The 13,734-nt window shown below is 32.5% G+C and overlaps 1 protein-coding gene across 1 annotated transcript; it reads left to right on the forward strand.

The window, feature by feature from the left end:
* The first annotated feature begins 9,544 nt into the window (after positions 1-9,544).
* LOC130500026 (uncharacterized) lies at positions 9,545-11,632 on the forward strand. The gene has a single exon (XM_056994715.1). It carries the CDS (start codon positions 9,545-9,547, stop codon positions 11,630-11,632), a length of 2,088 nt encoding a protein of 695 aa, XP_056850695.1.
* Positions 11,633-13,734: the final 2,102 nt, after the last annotated feature.

The raw sequence follows: 13,734 nt of genomic DNA on the forward strand, positions 1-13,734 counted from the left end.
TGTTTTTGCAGGTTTTTCATTACATGGTTCTCATCTTCCACTCTTTAAAGATAAATATATAAATCATATTAACCTCTTGTGGCTTAAAGCTCTTACCTTTTGAAATCTTTTTTGGTTGTTTTAAATTCTTACCTTATTTTTGAAAATTTTCTATGCTTTGAAGTCATTTTAATACTTTTGGATATGCATGTTTTTCAGATCAAAGATAGACTTGGAAGACTTCCATGTAAGTCGTCTGGAAGACTTCCCAGAACTCTTTTAACATTTAATGCACTAGAAGACTTCCACGAAAGTCGTATGGTGATTAGTATTATCAGTTAGAAAACTTCTCTGAAAATCTTCTAACTCCCGCGAAAAATATTTTAGTTTTCTCCTAAAAATATTGAAGTCTTCTGGGCGAATAGTAAATTTCTAGAAGACTTTCAAGCAATTCTTCTAGAGGACTTACTTGAAAGTCTTCTAAATCGAAAATATTTAACCTTATTGAAATTTTTGTCTCTCTATATAAAAAAAAATATACATACCATTTCTTCCTCTCAAATGGCTGCAACAAAAATATAATGTTACTCATTCTAAAACTTTCTAACCTCTCTCTAATCTATTTCAACTTGAAAACACCAAACTTTATATCAATTTATTGTTATGTCATGTCTTCTCATTGACTTATTTTGTTTTTGCAGGTTTTTCATTACATGGTTCTCATCTTCCACTACTTTAAAAGTAGATCTATAAATCATATTAACCTCTTGTTTCTTAGAACTCTTACACTTTGAAAACTCTTTTGTTGTTTTAAGCTTTTACCTTATTTTTGAAGTTTTTATGTTTTGAAGTTTTTCTATGTTTTGAAGTCATATTAATACTTTTGGATATGCAAGTTTTTCATATCTCAGATAGACTTGGAAGACTTCCATGTAAGTCTTCTGGAAGACTTCTCTGTAAGTCGTCTGGAAGACTTCCCATATGGTAACCTCTTGCTCCTTAAAGCTCTTACATTTTTAAACTATTTTGGTTGTTTTAAGCGGTTGCCTTTTTATATTTTGAAACCACTTGAATGTTTTTGGATATGCAGGTTTTTCAGATCTGAGACAGACTTAGAAGACTTCTAACATTTAATGCACTAGACGACTTCCTGGAAGTTTTCTGAAAGTCTTCTGGCAGAGTCTTTTCCCATGTCAAGTGGAGCCCAAGCTTGTTTTTGTGGAGGAATGATCTATAATAGTTTTGTTTACGGTCTGTTTTTTATTTGTATGTGTACTCTTTTATTTCTGAAATTCTTTTGTAAATTTGAAAAGATATTAATAATTTTTTTTGCTAAATATGTTTATGTCTACAAAATTATCTTGCCAAAAGTACTTGGCCTTATTGAAGTTATTGATTCAACTTCAATAGCAAAACACAATAACACAAAAAATTAATCAAATTTACTACAACTAAGAAAAAAAGCTTCACAAGAAAATTTAGCCAAATTCACAAAAGATAAAAAAATTGCATTATTTCAAATATATAACAATTGCATTAAAAGTCTTGTGGGAAGTCTTCCGGAAAACTTATTTTCAGAAGACTTCTCGGAAGACTTATTCTCAGAAGACTTCCCAGTAGACTTAAATTTAAATCTGAAAAGTGAAATATAAACGAGAAATTTAGGTGGGAAACTATACTTTAAGCGGGAAATTCAAAATTTAAATGAAATTTCAAATTTCATAAAAATTAAAAAGTATATCCTATGATCTAAAAAGACAAATTAAACCATATGACTTGATATTCTTGAAGTTACTTAACACTTTTGAAAATTATAAAAACTTATCTTAAAGTTATTTAACAAGTTTACAAAAACTAACATGGAAGACTTACGTGGAAGTCTTCTCGGATCTGCTAGAAATTTTAATAAACATGAATGTTAGTAACCTCATAAATATCACCTAATAAGTTTTTTAATTTAAATTTCGTTTCTTACGTGGCACACTCATATTAACTCTCATAATGGTTAATTACATAGATATCTTTAAGGAAGTAAAAATATTATATATGACTAATATTAATAATGTATTTCCCTTTTTCATAATAATATTTTAGTTAACTTTTTACTTTAATTTTCCTTTTTGAAAACACACATAAATAAAAAAAGAAAATATTTATAAAATATAAATATATAATTTTGCAATAAAAACGAATCTACTTATACTTTTAAAATTTTAATTTAAATATAATAACTTTAATATATTTTACTGTTATTTCCTTTTTATTAAAACTTTAAAAAGTTTTTAATTTAAATTTCGTTTTTACAAATAACATAAATAATAAAAAGGTAAATATATAAATTTAATATATACTTCACAAAATAAATTAAAAAATATAATAATTTAGATATCATTATTAAATAATAATTTTATTATAATTATATTTTTATCAAATGATTAAAATAATTTTAAACAACATAAACTGATTATTTAATACCATTTTTCACAAAAATAGATTTTGTGACTATTTCAAAAAAATATATTTTAAAATGTGAGGCTAATTGAAAGATAAAATAATATTTTTAAGATGAATATTGGTTTGACTAAATAATTATAATTTTTTGTAACAAAAATTTATCATATACTATCATTTTGTTTTTATTTTCTAATTACTAACTGAAAACTGAATAAACAATTGAAACAATGTTAGAATGAAAACTAAAATAATTATGTATTTTATATGGTATATAATTTATTTAAAAAATATTAATATATTATATATATATTTATAAGACTTCCTGCTAATATAATTTTGTAATCATTTGTATATTATTATAATTATCTATTTTATTGAAACCGAAGTACAAAGGCCATGTTCGTTTAGGTGTCGCGCGACTTGCGACCTGCGACCTGCGACCAAGATTATTTTCGTTTATGTGTCGTCCGACCTGCGAGTAAACCTACGACTAAAATTATGTTCGTTTACGTATCACACGACCTGCGATCTGCGACCTGCCACCAGTTGCGCGATCAAAATTTTCTTAACTTTAAGGCCATGTTCGTTTACGTGTCGCGAAACTTGCGACCTGCAGCTAGCGACTAAAATCATGTTCGTTTACGTGTCGTGCGATCTGCGACTTACGACATGCAACTAAACCTGTGACCTGCAACTCAAATTATATTCATTTACGTATCTCGCGACCTGCGATCTGCGACCAGTCGCACGATCAATTTTTTTTTAACTTTTAGTCGCTGTTTTTTTTGGGCGACTTGAATTGGAACCTGCAACTGGTCGCGCGATATCAAAACGAACAACGATCTGCGATTTGCGACCAATCGCAGGTCGCATGTTACGTGACAGCAAAACGAAAAACAGCCTGCGACTGGTCGCATGTCGCAAGTCGCAGGTCGCATATAGCGCGATAGCTAAACGAACTTGGCTAAATTAGGTATGTTTGGAAACATGGATAGTATTTTTTTTAAAAAAAATGTTTTTTTAGAAATATGAATAACAAGTTAAAAAAGAGGTTTGTTTAGAAACATGAATATCAATTTAAAAAGTTTGTTGGAAACATGGATAATATTTTTTTAAAAAGAGCTTTATTTGGAAACATTGATAGCAGATTAAAAAAAAAAATTGTTTGGAAATATGAATATCACTTTAAAAAGAGCTTTGTTTGAAAACATTAATAACAATATAAAAAAATATAATGTAGTTTGGAAACATGGATAGCATGAAAAATTTTGCTTTATGTTATTAAGAAAATTTAGAAATTCATTATATTATGAGAAATTATATATTTTGGCCACTTTAAAAATATAAGAAAATGAGTTAATCTAATTATCTAAAAACATATTTTATCTAAAATAATCATAAAATAAAATATAGACTTTATATACATATTTCAAATCAAAATAATAATCTAAAGTTGCTTTATATCAAAAATTGATTAAAAATATACATATATTCAAAATTTTATTTTTACTAAGATATTTTCCAATAACCATTATAGAAAAATATTTTCAATATATATAAGAAAATCACAATACAAAGTCTAATTTCATATACCAACTTAAATTATGGTTATTATATTTCACATTAAATTTTAAAAATATATTATATGTGATTATTTATATTATAGTACATATAAAATACTATTAGTTATATGATTATTTATATGATTATACGTATAAAATATGATTAATTACTTGCGAGTGTTTATGTTACTAAGTTTTTGAGTAGGGATGAGCTTTGGTATACTCATTCTGTTTCAGTTCAGATCTATTTGGGTTTCAGATTTTCGGGGTCAAAGATTTCAGCCCCATTCGGATATTTCTAAATTTTGCTTCTAATTCGATTTAGATCTTTGAGGGTTCAGTTCAGGTTGGGATACCTCATTTAATTTATTTTTAAAATTCAATATATACTTTAAATTTCTAGAAATCTATAAACAAAATAATTTATTACATATAAATTTGAATAACATATGTCAAAATACCTAAATTTAACATATAAATTTGTTTGATTTAAATATGTGGATAGAGAATCAATAATTTTTTATAAAATATTTTGGGTATACTTTAACTATTTATATATATTTTCAAGTATTTAGACCAACTTAAAAGTACCATATATATTGGGGATGTTTTTGTATACATTAAATATAAAATTGATTAATATATATAAGTATGTAAGTCTATTTCAGATAGATTCGGATATCCGAAATATTTTTGTTCAGATCGGATTCGTTTTCCCAGAATTTTGTATAATTTGGATATTTAGTCAATTTCGCTTCGGGTTTGATACTACTTTTTGGATCGAGATCGGTTCGATTTTTTTGGATTCGGGTTTTTTTGTCCAGCCCTAATATTAACATGAAAAATAGCAATATATTTTATAAATAATAGATCCCTGCGGGCGCGCATGTCAAAATCTAGTAAATTTTAAACCATGGATCACAAAAATTTTAATGTGAGATTTTTAACAACTTTAGGTATTTATTGTCGTTTCTAAAAATTCAAAATATAACATATACAGAAAAATCTAAAATTTTATTATATAATTTATGTGGTTGATTAATTTATTTTAATAAGTTATAATTATAAGAAATGATAGAAAAATAAACTAATTTTTATCAAATCTTTATTATTCAAATAATTAATTGTCATATATACTTAAACCACATTAGAAAATTCCGTGATTTTTATATAAGGAAAACAATGAAAAATATTAATAATTAATTTATGGTTAGTTTAATAAAAAACTTATTATATATTTAGATGGACCAACATATTATTTTAAGGATTACAAGAATGATTGCGGTAAGGGGTGGGCAAAATACCTAAACCGAACCGAACCTAACCGACCCAACCGAAGTTAAACCGATCCAAACCAAATTGTGCTCTTTATATAATCAAATTGGTTCATGTTTTATTCAACCCGAATGGTTTGGTTTGGTTTGGGTTTAAACCGAACCAAACTGAACCAAACCGATAACCTAATATATATATATAATAACATATTGTAAATTTTAGTTAAAGTTTTGTTTTCCATATATTTTAAAAAATTCCAAATATGATTCAAATAATACATCTATTCTCTAATCCTAATACCTAAAGATAGTACTCAAACAAAACCTAAAAACTATAAGCATCTGAATCGTAGTCTTCTCTTCTAGTTCTTCTCCAATATCCATTGTTTAAAGGTAATTATATAACAAAGTTATTGTTTGGTATTTTTAGTTTTTGGATACATTGTTTCTGACTTTTAGTAATAGATTTTTTAGCTAACAAAGTTTATATTTCCACTCTATCTTTTATAGTTCGCATATCCAAACTACACGGACCAAACTAAACTATAATAAAGTAAACCACACTAAATCGAAACCAAACCAACTAAATCTAAACCAAACCAAACTAAATCAAACCAAACTGAACCTAAACCGAATCCAAACCAAATCTACTTTGGTTTTAACTGGATTGAGTTTTATAAAACTCAAATTAATCAAATCAAGCCGAATCCAAAATGAACCCAAAACTACTATCCCTAATTATGGTGATGACACGTGACTACAAAAAATATTGTAATGTTTCTCTTTAAATATACTGGTATACTCAAAGAAAATCATTTAATTCTAACATTGCATGATTAAGACAAGCACATCCATTGAATATCGTGTTTAAGAACTATTAGATATTTTCTATATATGTGAAAGGGAAAATCTCCTTAATTAGTTTCTCAATAAATTACCATTCTTTGCCGAGAAAAAATAGAAAGGAGATTTCCATATTCTATAGTATCTAAGCTTTCCATAATTTGAAGTTAATTAGTAATATAAAAACATATTCGTCTCGGTTGAATCTATTTCTCATAATACAAGAAGAGTAGCTAGTTCATAGACTTGAAAAGGGAGGATGCTGAACTGGGGACTCATGGCGGTTATAGGCGCATTGGGCTGTTTACTAATCATGATTTGTTTCGCAAGTTATGTAGTTTACATAAACTGTAAAGATATCGCTGATTCACAATCATGATTGTAATATTCAATGATGTTTAATATAATATTTCTCATTTGTATCTTAAGCAGTTTGTGTTTTTCTCATTAACAGTTTACATACATTACTATATAGTTGGTTTGTTCCTAACGAAAGAAACATAAATATCTATTGGAAGAACAATAAAAGCCCATAAAAGTGTTTCCCTTGGTTTTTCTTAAACGACGAGTGATCTTATTGTTAAAGGAATTTTTTACCTTCAGAAACACTTTGTCTTTATAATTTTATAGAGAGGCACAACTGCTTGTGACATACTTTTGGTGTGTTGTTTGACCAATATACCATGGATTGTAACTAAGCTATACTAAAATCTCTCTGCGTGTGACTAAATCACAAAGCCTCTCTCTTATCTGTAATTCTCTTTCTCCACTTAACCCTAATCTAGTCGAATGCACCTCATCTACTAATAATTTTTCGAGACTCTACTCAAACTTCTCGAAACCGATGTCACCCCAAATCTTAATTCATTTGCTAATCAATGAAGCATAAGAAATTCAAATCCGCAAAACAAAATCCTTCTCACTGGTTTCACCCCAAATCTTGTTAATTTGGAACCATTTTCTTTTTCTTATACTTCCTCACTCATAACAAATTCCTTCTCTTCCGTAGAATTCTAGATGAACCAGATCTTGGATAATAAGAATGAGAAATGTGTTCAAAAAAAAGAAGAGAAAAAAAGAAGAATCACAACAACAAAAAATACAAAGATGTAGAAAAAGAAGAAGGTAGCTTGACCTTCTGATCTTCTAAATCCTAGATTCTTTGAAATTGTATGATCTTCTAAATCTTTTTAATCGATTCTCCTTTTTGTTTTGTTGGTTTCTTAGTGTTGTTGCGGATTTCAAAATACAGTTCTACAAAATTTCTATTTCAAAATCCAGATCTGCAAAATATGTGGATAGGTAGAATGTGGATGGGGATTGTGTGGATAAGTAGTGTGTAAACAGCTGGAGCGTGGATGGTTGAATAGATATTTGGGAACTAGTGAGTGGCTTCTGGTGATGTCTTGCTTGGTGAAGTGGTTGCAGGTGAGCCGTCCGCAGCCAATGAACAAATTCATAACATCGTTGTTGTTGCAGTAATGGGATATGTCGTGGTTATATTGGAAGCTTCAATATCACCTATCCACAGACCACCCATCCACACATCACCCATACACACATCACCTAAACAAAATTCAACCACCACAACTCAGCTATTCACAAGGGCAATTTTGCACCCACACACCGAACATAAGCAATTAAGTCACGTCTTTGTCAAACTGACCTATTATCCACGATTCAATCCCATCCATTAGATTTAATCGTAACCATTTTAATCCAACAGTGGAAAGCCTCATCTATTCGATTCAACAGTTGAATACGTCAAAAGAAGACCACTCAACTCGTAACATGAATCTTCAAAAAGAAGAACTAAACTATCTATGATATTGAACAAAAGAAAAAAAATCTATGATATTTTTTGTGACTCAAATACAGAAAAATCTAAATCAATTTTACTAACCAAACTAATTCAAACAGAAAAATATTCAACGGTGTAAAACTCCTTTTCTTAAAATGGAAAAAGAACCGTATCGGGTGGTCTAACGGTCTCCACTAAAAGAAGAATTTTCATATTGATCCAGGTTAGGGATCGATTCCCTCTTAGCGCGAGATTATTAGTTCCGTGTATGGTTACTGACGGATTTAAATGAGGACCAGCTTTCTCGAATCCCATAGTGTCATTTGCAGCCAGTATGCTATATGGATATCCGGGTTATCAAAAAGAAAAAAAATGTATCAACGAGAGCTTGACCAAAGGATCCCCGGCTCATATTCACCGTAAAAAGAAAATCATTGCTTCTCCAAAGACTATCGAGTTAAAAGAAAAATGTAAAGGATGAAAAAATGATTAGGGTAGTTAACCCAAAAAGAAAAGTTCTCGTCTTTGATCTTTTCATGTCTTTAATCCTCCAAAGCTGCCTGGACCCCTCTTAAGATAGACAGAATTGATCTTTTTACAGGGTGCCAGTTTTCTTTCTTCTCCAGTCTTGTTTCCTGTGTTTGTAATTTTTTGTTTTCTCTGTTATTCCCGGTGAAAGTTTTCATTTTTTTTATTTGGATTGAATTGAAAAACTTTTTTTATAAAATGCGGGGAGCCGCCGCAGAACCAGCAGATTCTTATTAAGCAGATTCGCCCTGAGTGCATCTGACAGGACAGTCACATGAGTCCATAAGGGTCTTAGTGCCATCGTTATCTAGTTGGTTTTACGATCTCTATCTCTAGGTTCTATTTTATTTAGCTTTATCTCTTACCTAGATTTTTATATATATAAGCCTTACGGATAGGATTTACAATCAATAAACTTCTTTTCCAAGCTATTACCTATATCTCACTTTACTTTGCTAAATTTCAAACAAAGAGCTCCGCATACAAACTGTCTTTCGAGTTGATCTTTCTTCATTCGTGATCAACTCCTAGGCCTTTGTTTACCCATTCTTCGAATCCACAGTAGGGTTTCTAATTTGGAATCTATCTATTAAGGTTTCTGTCTCAGTGGTATCAGAGCTAATGATCTCCGGATCTGAAACTATGGTGTACCAGCGAGGTGGAAGATGCAAATCATGCCTTTAAAGCAAGAAGAAGAAGCGTTGAAAACCCAGTTGCATAAACAAGGGAAAACGGCCAATTCCATCGTGAACATGATCTCTCCATTGTTTTCATACACGAACTATCGGATCAAGCCGAAAACACCGTGAACTAATTCTTTTTTGGAATTTCAACCATAAACTTTTGCAATCTGGTTAATTACTACATAACCGTACCTGATTTCGGTTTACCTAGCTTCGGGTGCTGACATGGCACACACGAACCTATAACAGATTTGGTCGGTTTAGTGACGAACCAAATTTAAAAAAAAAAAATCTTTTTGACAAAACTACGTAGTTTTGTTGCCTTGACTTAACACATACAATTTGGGGAAAATAATTATTAGGGTTAACGTGATTTGCAGAAACAAAACGAAGAAGAAGAAGGAAGGAAAGAGAGGCGACATGGGAGATGAGCCAGAGAGGGATGAAACAGAGAGGTATGAGGCAGATTCAGAGGCAGAGAGATATGAGGCCGAGAGGAATGAGCAACAATTTGATGAAGAAGCAAGAGTAGAAAGGAATGTGGCTGATTTTGTTGATGAAGATTTTGATGAGTATGCTACACCTGTATGTTCAGACGATGATGAAGATGGTGTTGAGAAAGAAGGGTACTTGAGGTACATAAAAGGCAGTGGTGATCTGAAATTAAGACAAGCTTTTGACAGTTTGGAGGCTTTCAAAAAAGCTATGGTTGACTATGTGCTAAAGCATAGGTGGAATATTAAGTATGTGCGTTGGGAGAAAGACAAATCAGAATTGAAATGTGCTAGTGAAACTGAAGAAGGAGAGGAACAATGTATGTGGAAGATTTACTGCTCTTATGAACAACCGTTGCAGAAGTGGCTAGTTAAAGTGTTAACGAAGGAGCACACTTGCATGAGGAGTGGACGTTCAAGACTGCTTACACAAGAGGTTATTGCTGGGTTGTTCGTTGATGACATAAGGGAAAATCCTAAATTAATGCCGAAAGAGATTCTAGAAGATATTCAGAAGCGTTGGGAGTTAACTGCAACCATAGATCAGTGCAGGAACGCAAAGAAAAGGGCATTAGAAATTATCAAAGAGGAGCAAGACTTACAGTTCTCACGGCTTAGAGATTACAGAGTTGAGTTATTAGAGTCGAATAAGGACTCATCAGTGCATCTAGAGACAGTCCAAGGTGACGATGGTAGTGATGTATTTTACAGATTCTATGTCTGTTTTGCTGCATTGAAGAAGACATGGACCTCCCACTGTAGACCTATCTTTGGTCTTGATGGATGCTTTCTTAAATGCACAACAAAAGGTCAACTGTTAGCAGCAGTCGGGAGAGACGCCAACAACCAGATGTTCCCCATTGCTTGGGCTGTTGTTGATGTTGAAAATGAACCCAACTGGAGATGGTTTATTGAGAAGCTTCAAATTGACTTAAACCTGCAAGATGGTAATGGATTTACTGTGATTTCTGACAGACAAAAGGGGTTGTTAAATGCTGTAGAAGATTTATTACCACGGGTCGAGCATAGGATGTGTGAAAGACACATCTACGCAAACCTAAAGAAGGTATATCCTAACAGAGCTGACATGAAAGGATTGTTTTGGAAGGTCGCAAAGAGTTACAATACAGCTCAATACAACAAAAGGGTGGATGAAGTTAAGGCATACGACATGGATGTCTATAACTTAATGATGATGAAGAATCCCAAAAACTGCAGCCTTGCTTTCTACTCACCAACATCTTCATGTGATGATGTAAGTAACAACATGTCTGAATCCTTTAACCATGCCATAGACCCTGCAAGATATATGCCATTTGTGGAGATGTTAGAGACGATACGCCGAAGAGCTATGCTTCGGATAGAGGCAAGAAAGGTTATATCAATGAAACACAGAGGAAAGTTTAGTATTAAAGCAGTGGAGAGAGTGGAACTAGAGCAGACAAAGATCAGGCCGTGTCAGGTATATCCTTGTGGTCATGAAAGCTTTGAAGTGAAGGAGAAAAACTCATCATACAGAGTAAAGATGTTGGAGCGTAGTTGTACGTGTAGAAAATGGGAAATTTCTGGGTTGCCTTGTCGTCATGCACTGAAAGTTATTGTAGAGAAGAAGCGAAAGAAAGAGGATTACATTGGTGATTGCTATCTCACTTCAAAGTGGAGAATGCAATACCAAACACCAATTGAGGCTGTTCATGGTGTGAATTTTTGGAACAAGAGTGACGAGGCTGTGATTGTGCCTCCAACAACAGAAGATACAGATTCAGTGTTAGGAAGAAAGAAGATTCCTAAGAGGATAAAAGGGAAGAACGAGTCACCGAGCAAGAAGAAAACAAAGGTTACACAAGAGTCTCCAACAAAAATTTCTAGAGCAAGAAGAACCATCCATTGTGGAAGATGTGGAGCAGCTGGACACAACACACGAGGCTGTATTGGCATTGGTGTTGAGATTCAACGTCCACCCAAGAAGAACAAGACAAGCTCCCAACCAATGCTTAGCCAAGTGATCAACTAAAATATTTTTTCTGTTTTTTTCTGTCTTTTTCTAGTTTTTATTGTGTGTTGCTATGCTATGGTTATGTTTGATGTGTTTTGAAACTAATTTGTGTTATCTCCAAGACTTTTGTTTGGTAATGGTACTTTTTTTTATGCGAAAGCCACTGTTTTTGGTGTTTAAAATAGAGCATCGACAGCATAAAGAAGAGCTCCCTGCTGTTTCTTTTTTTATCTGTTTTTTCAGAAGAGACTCAGTTTTTGCTCTTTTTTTTTCTCTGTTTTTACAAAAACCTTTTCTTTGTTTCTCTCGAACTGAGGGATCACCCCCTCCTTTCTTTTCTTGTCCATTTGGTCATATTAATCAATGGAATTATTTCAGTGAATAAAAAAATAGAGGCAAACACGTTTCAGACATGACAAGTTCATCTTCTTACTACATAATACATGTCTTATTACACAGATAATGCAGATTTATAACCAAGCTACATAAAGAACTTATACAAAATACCAAACACTACAACACACACAACCATGTTCTTCAAGCTCCTAAGTTCCATCTTCAGTGTCCTTTTCGAATCCTCTTCCTCTCGGCCTCATACCTCTCTGCCTCATACCTCTCTGTTTCATCCCTCTTTGTCTCCTCTCTCTCATTCTCAGCTCTTAACGACTCATCTCCTTCTGTCTCTGGCTCATCTCCCATGTCACCTCTCTTTTCTTCCTTCTTCTTCTACTTCGTTTTATTCCTGCAAATCACGATGAGCCCTAATAATTATTTTCCCCAAATATGTGTTAAGTCAAGGCAACAAAACTACGTCGTTTTGTCAAAAAGATTTTTTTTTTTTTAATTTGGTTCGTCATTAAACCGACCAAATCTGTTATAGGTTCGTGTATGCCATGTCAGCACCCGAAGCTATGTAAACCGAAATCAGGTACGGTTATGTAGTAATTAACCAAATTGAAAAAGTTTATGGTTAAATTCAAAAAAAAGAATTAGTTCATGGTTTTTTCGGCTTGATCCGATAATTCGTGTATGAAAACAATGGAGAGATCAAGTTCATGATGGAATTGGCCGTTTTCCCGCATAAACAACCCACCAAAGTTGGCGAGAGGATTTTGGTAGATTAATAATTGCAAAGTTGGATGTGTTGTTATCCAAACTCCTCCCCAAGGACACAATCTCAGGGATTCAAGCTCAGGAGTCCAACCAAATCATGTCATTTACCCCAGCGACGCCACCAATCTCACCAAAAACTCTTGATCCTCCAGTTTTCAATCAACTATCAACAGTTACAGCTGCTGCAGAGATAATCAAAGATCCTTATCAATCTCACATCCAAAACAAGAAAAAGCAACCGTCATATCCCTCTAAAGTACTCATATGATAGAGATATACGAGAGAATGGAAAACGGGTTACGTATATTCTGTGAAGAGAGAGACACACTGGTCATCATGATTTGAAACACAAAGGGATGGAGATTATCATGATCGAAAGTGATGACCAATCCATCTTGACTGGAAGTGACGACAACCCCATGGTTGAAGAAATATTGGTCGTATCTGATGAATCTGCACTTGAAACTGAGATGAAACCAGACTCGTCCTCCAAATATTTGGGAGAGTTTCACTTCAGATTTGTTAACAGTTGATTTGCAGGACAGAAAGAAGATCAAAACAAGAATGATAGAGAAGAAAATATGATTTTCTCTCTTGCATGGTAAAAGAGAGAACACACGGTGGACAAGCAGTCTCAAGAGGATAAGCGTGTATGGGAGCCAGGTGGCTTACCAACTAAAGCAGATCCAGATTCTTCACCATCCTAGCTTCTTCTTTTCTCTACTTTGTGGTCAGTATCACTATACCACCCTTCTGTTAGAATCAGCATCAGAAATAATCACTTCAAAAATGTTTGTTTAAAAATCAAAAACTCAATTCCGTCGGTGGAGAATGGATACTCTCCAAACATTATCGATTTGTTGAGAGAAAGCTATAGCCTTTGATGCAATATCCTGGTAAATTAGGTTTTATAACTTTTCAGGAAAAATGAATCATATGGTGAAAGCTTTTGTACTCCTATGGAAACCACGATCATGTGTGGTGTGAAGTTCATTCCAGAAGATGAA

Source organism: Raphanus sativus, chromosome 9, assembly GCF_000801105.2.
Source record: "Raphanus sativus cultivar WK10039 chromosome 9, ASM80110v3, whole genome shotgun sequence".
In the NCBI taxonomy this organism is placed as follows: Eukaryota; Viridiplantae; Streptophyta; class Magnoliopsida; order Brassicales; family Brassicaceae; genus Raphanus; species Raphanus sativus.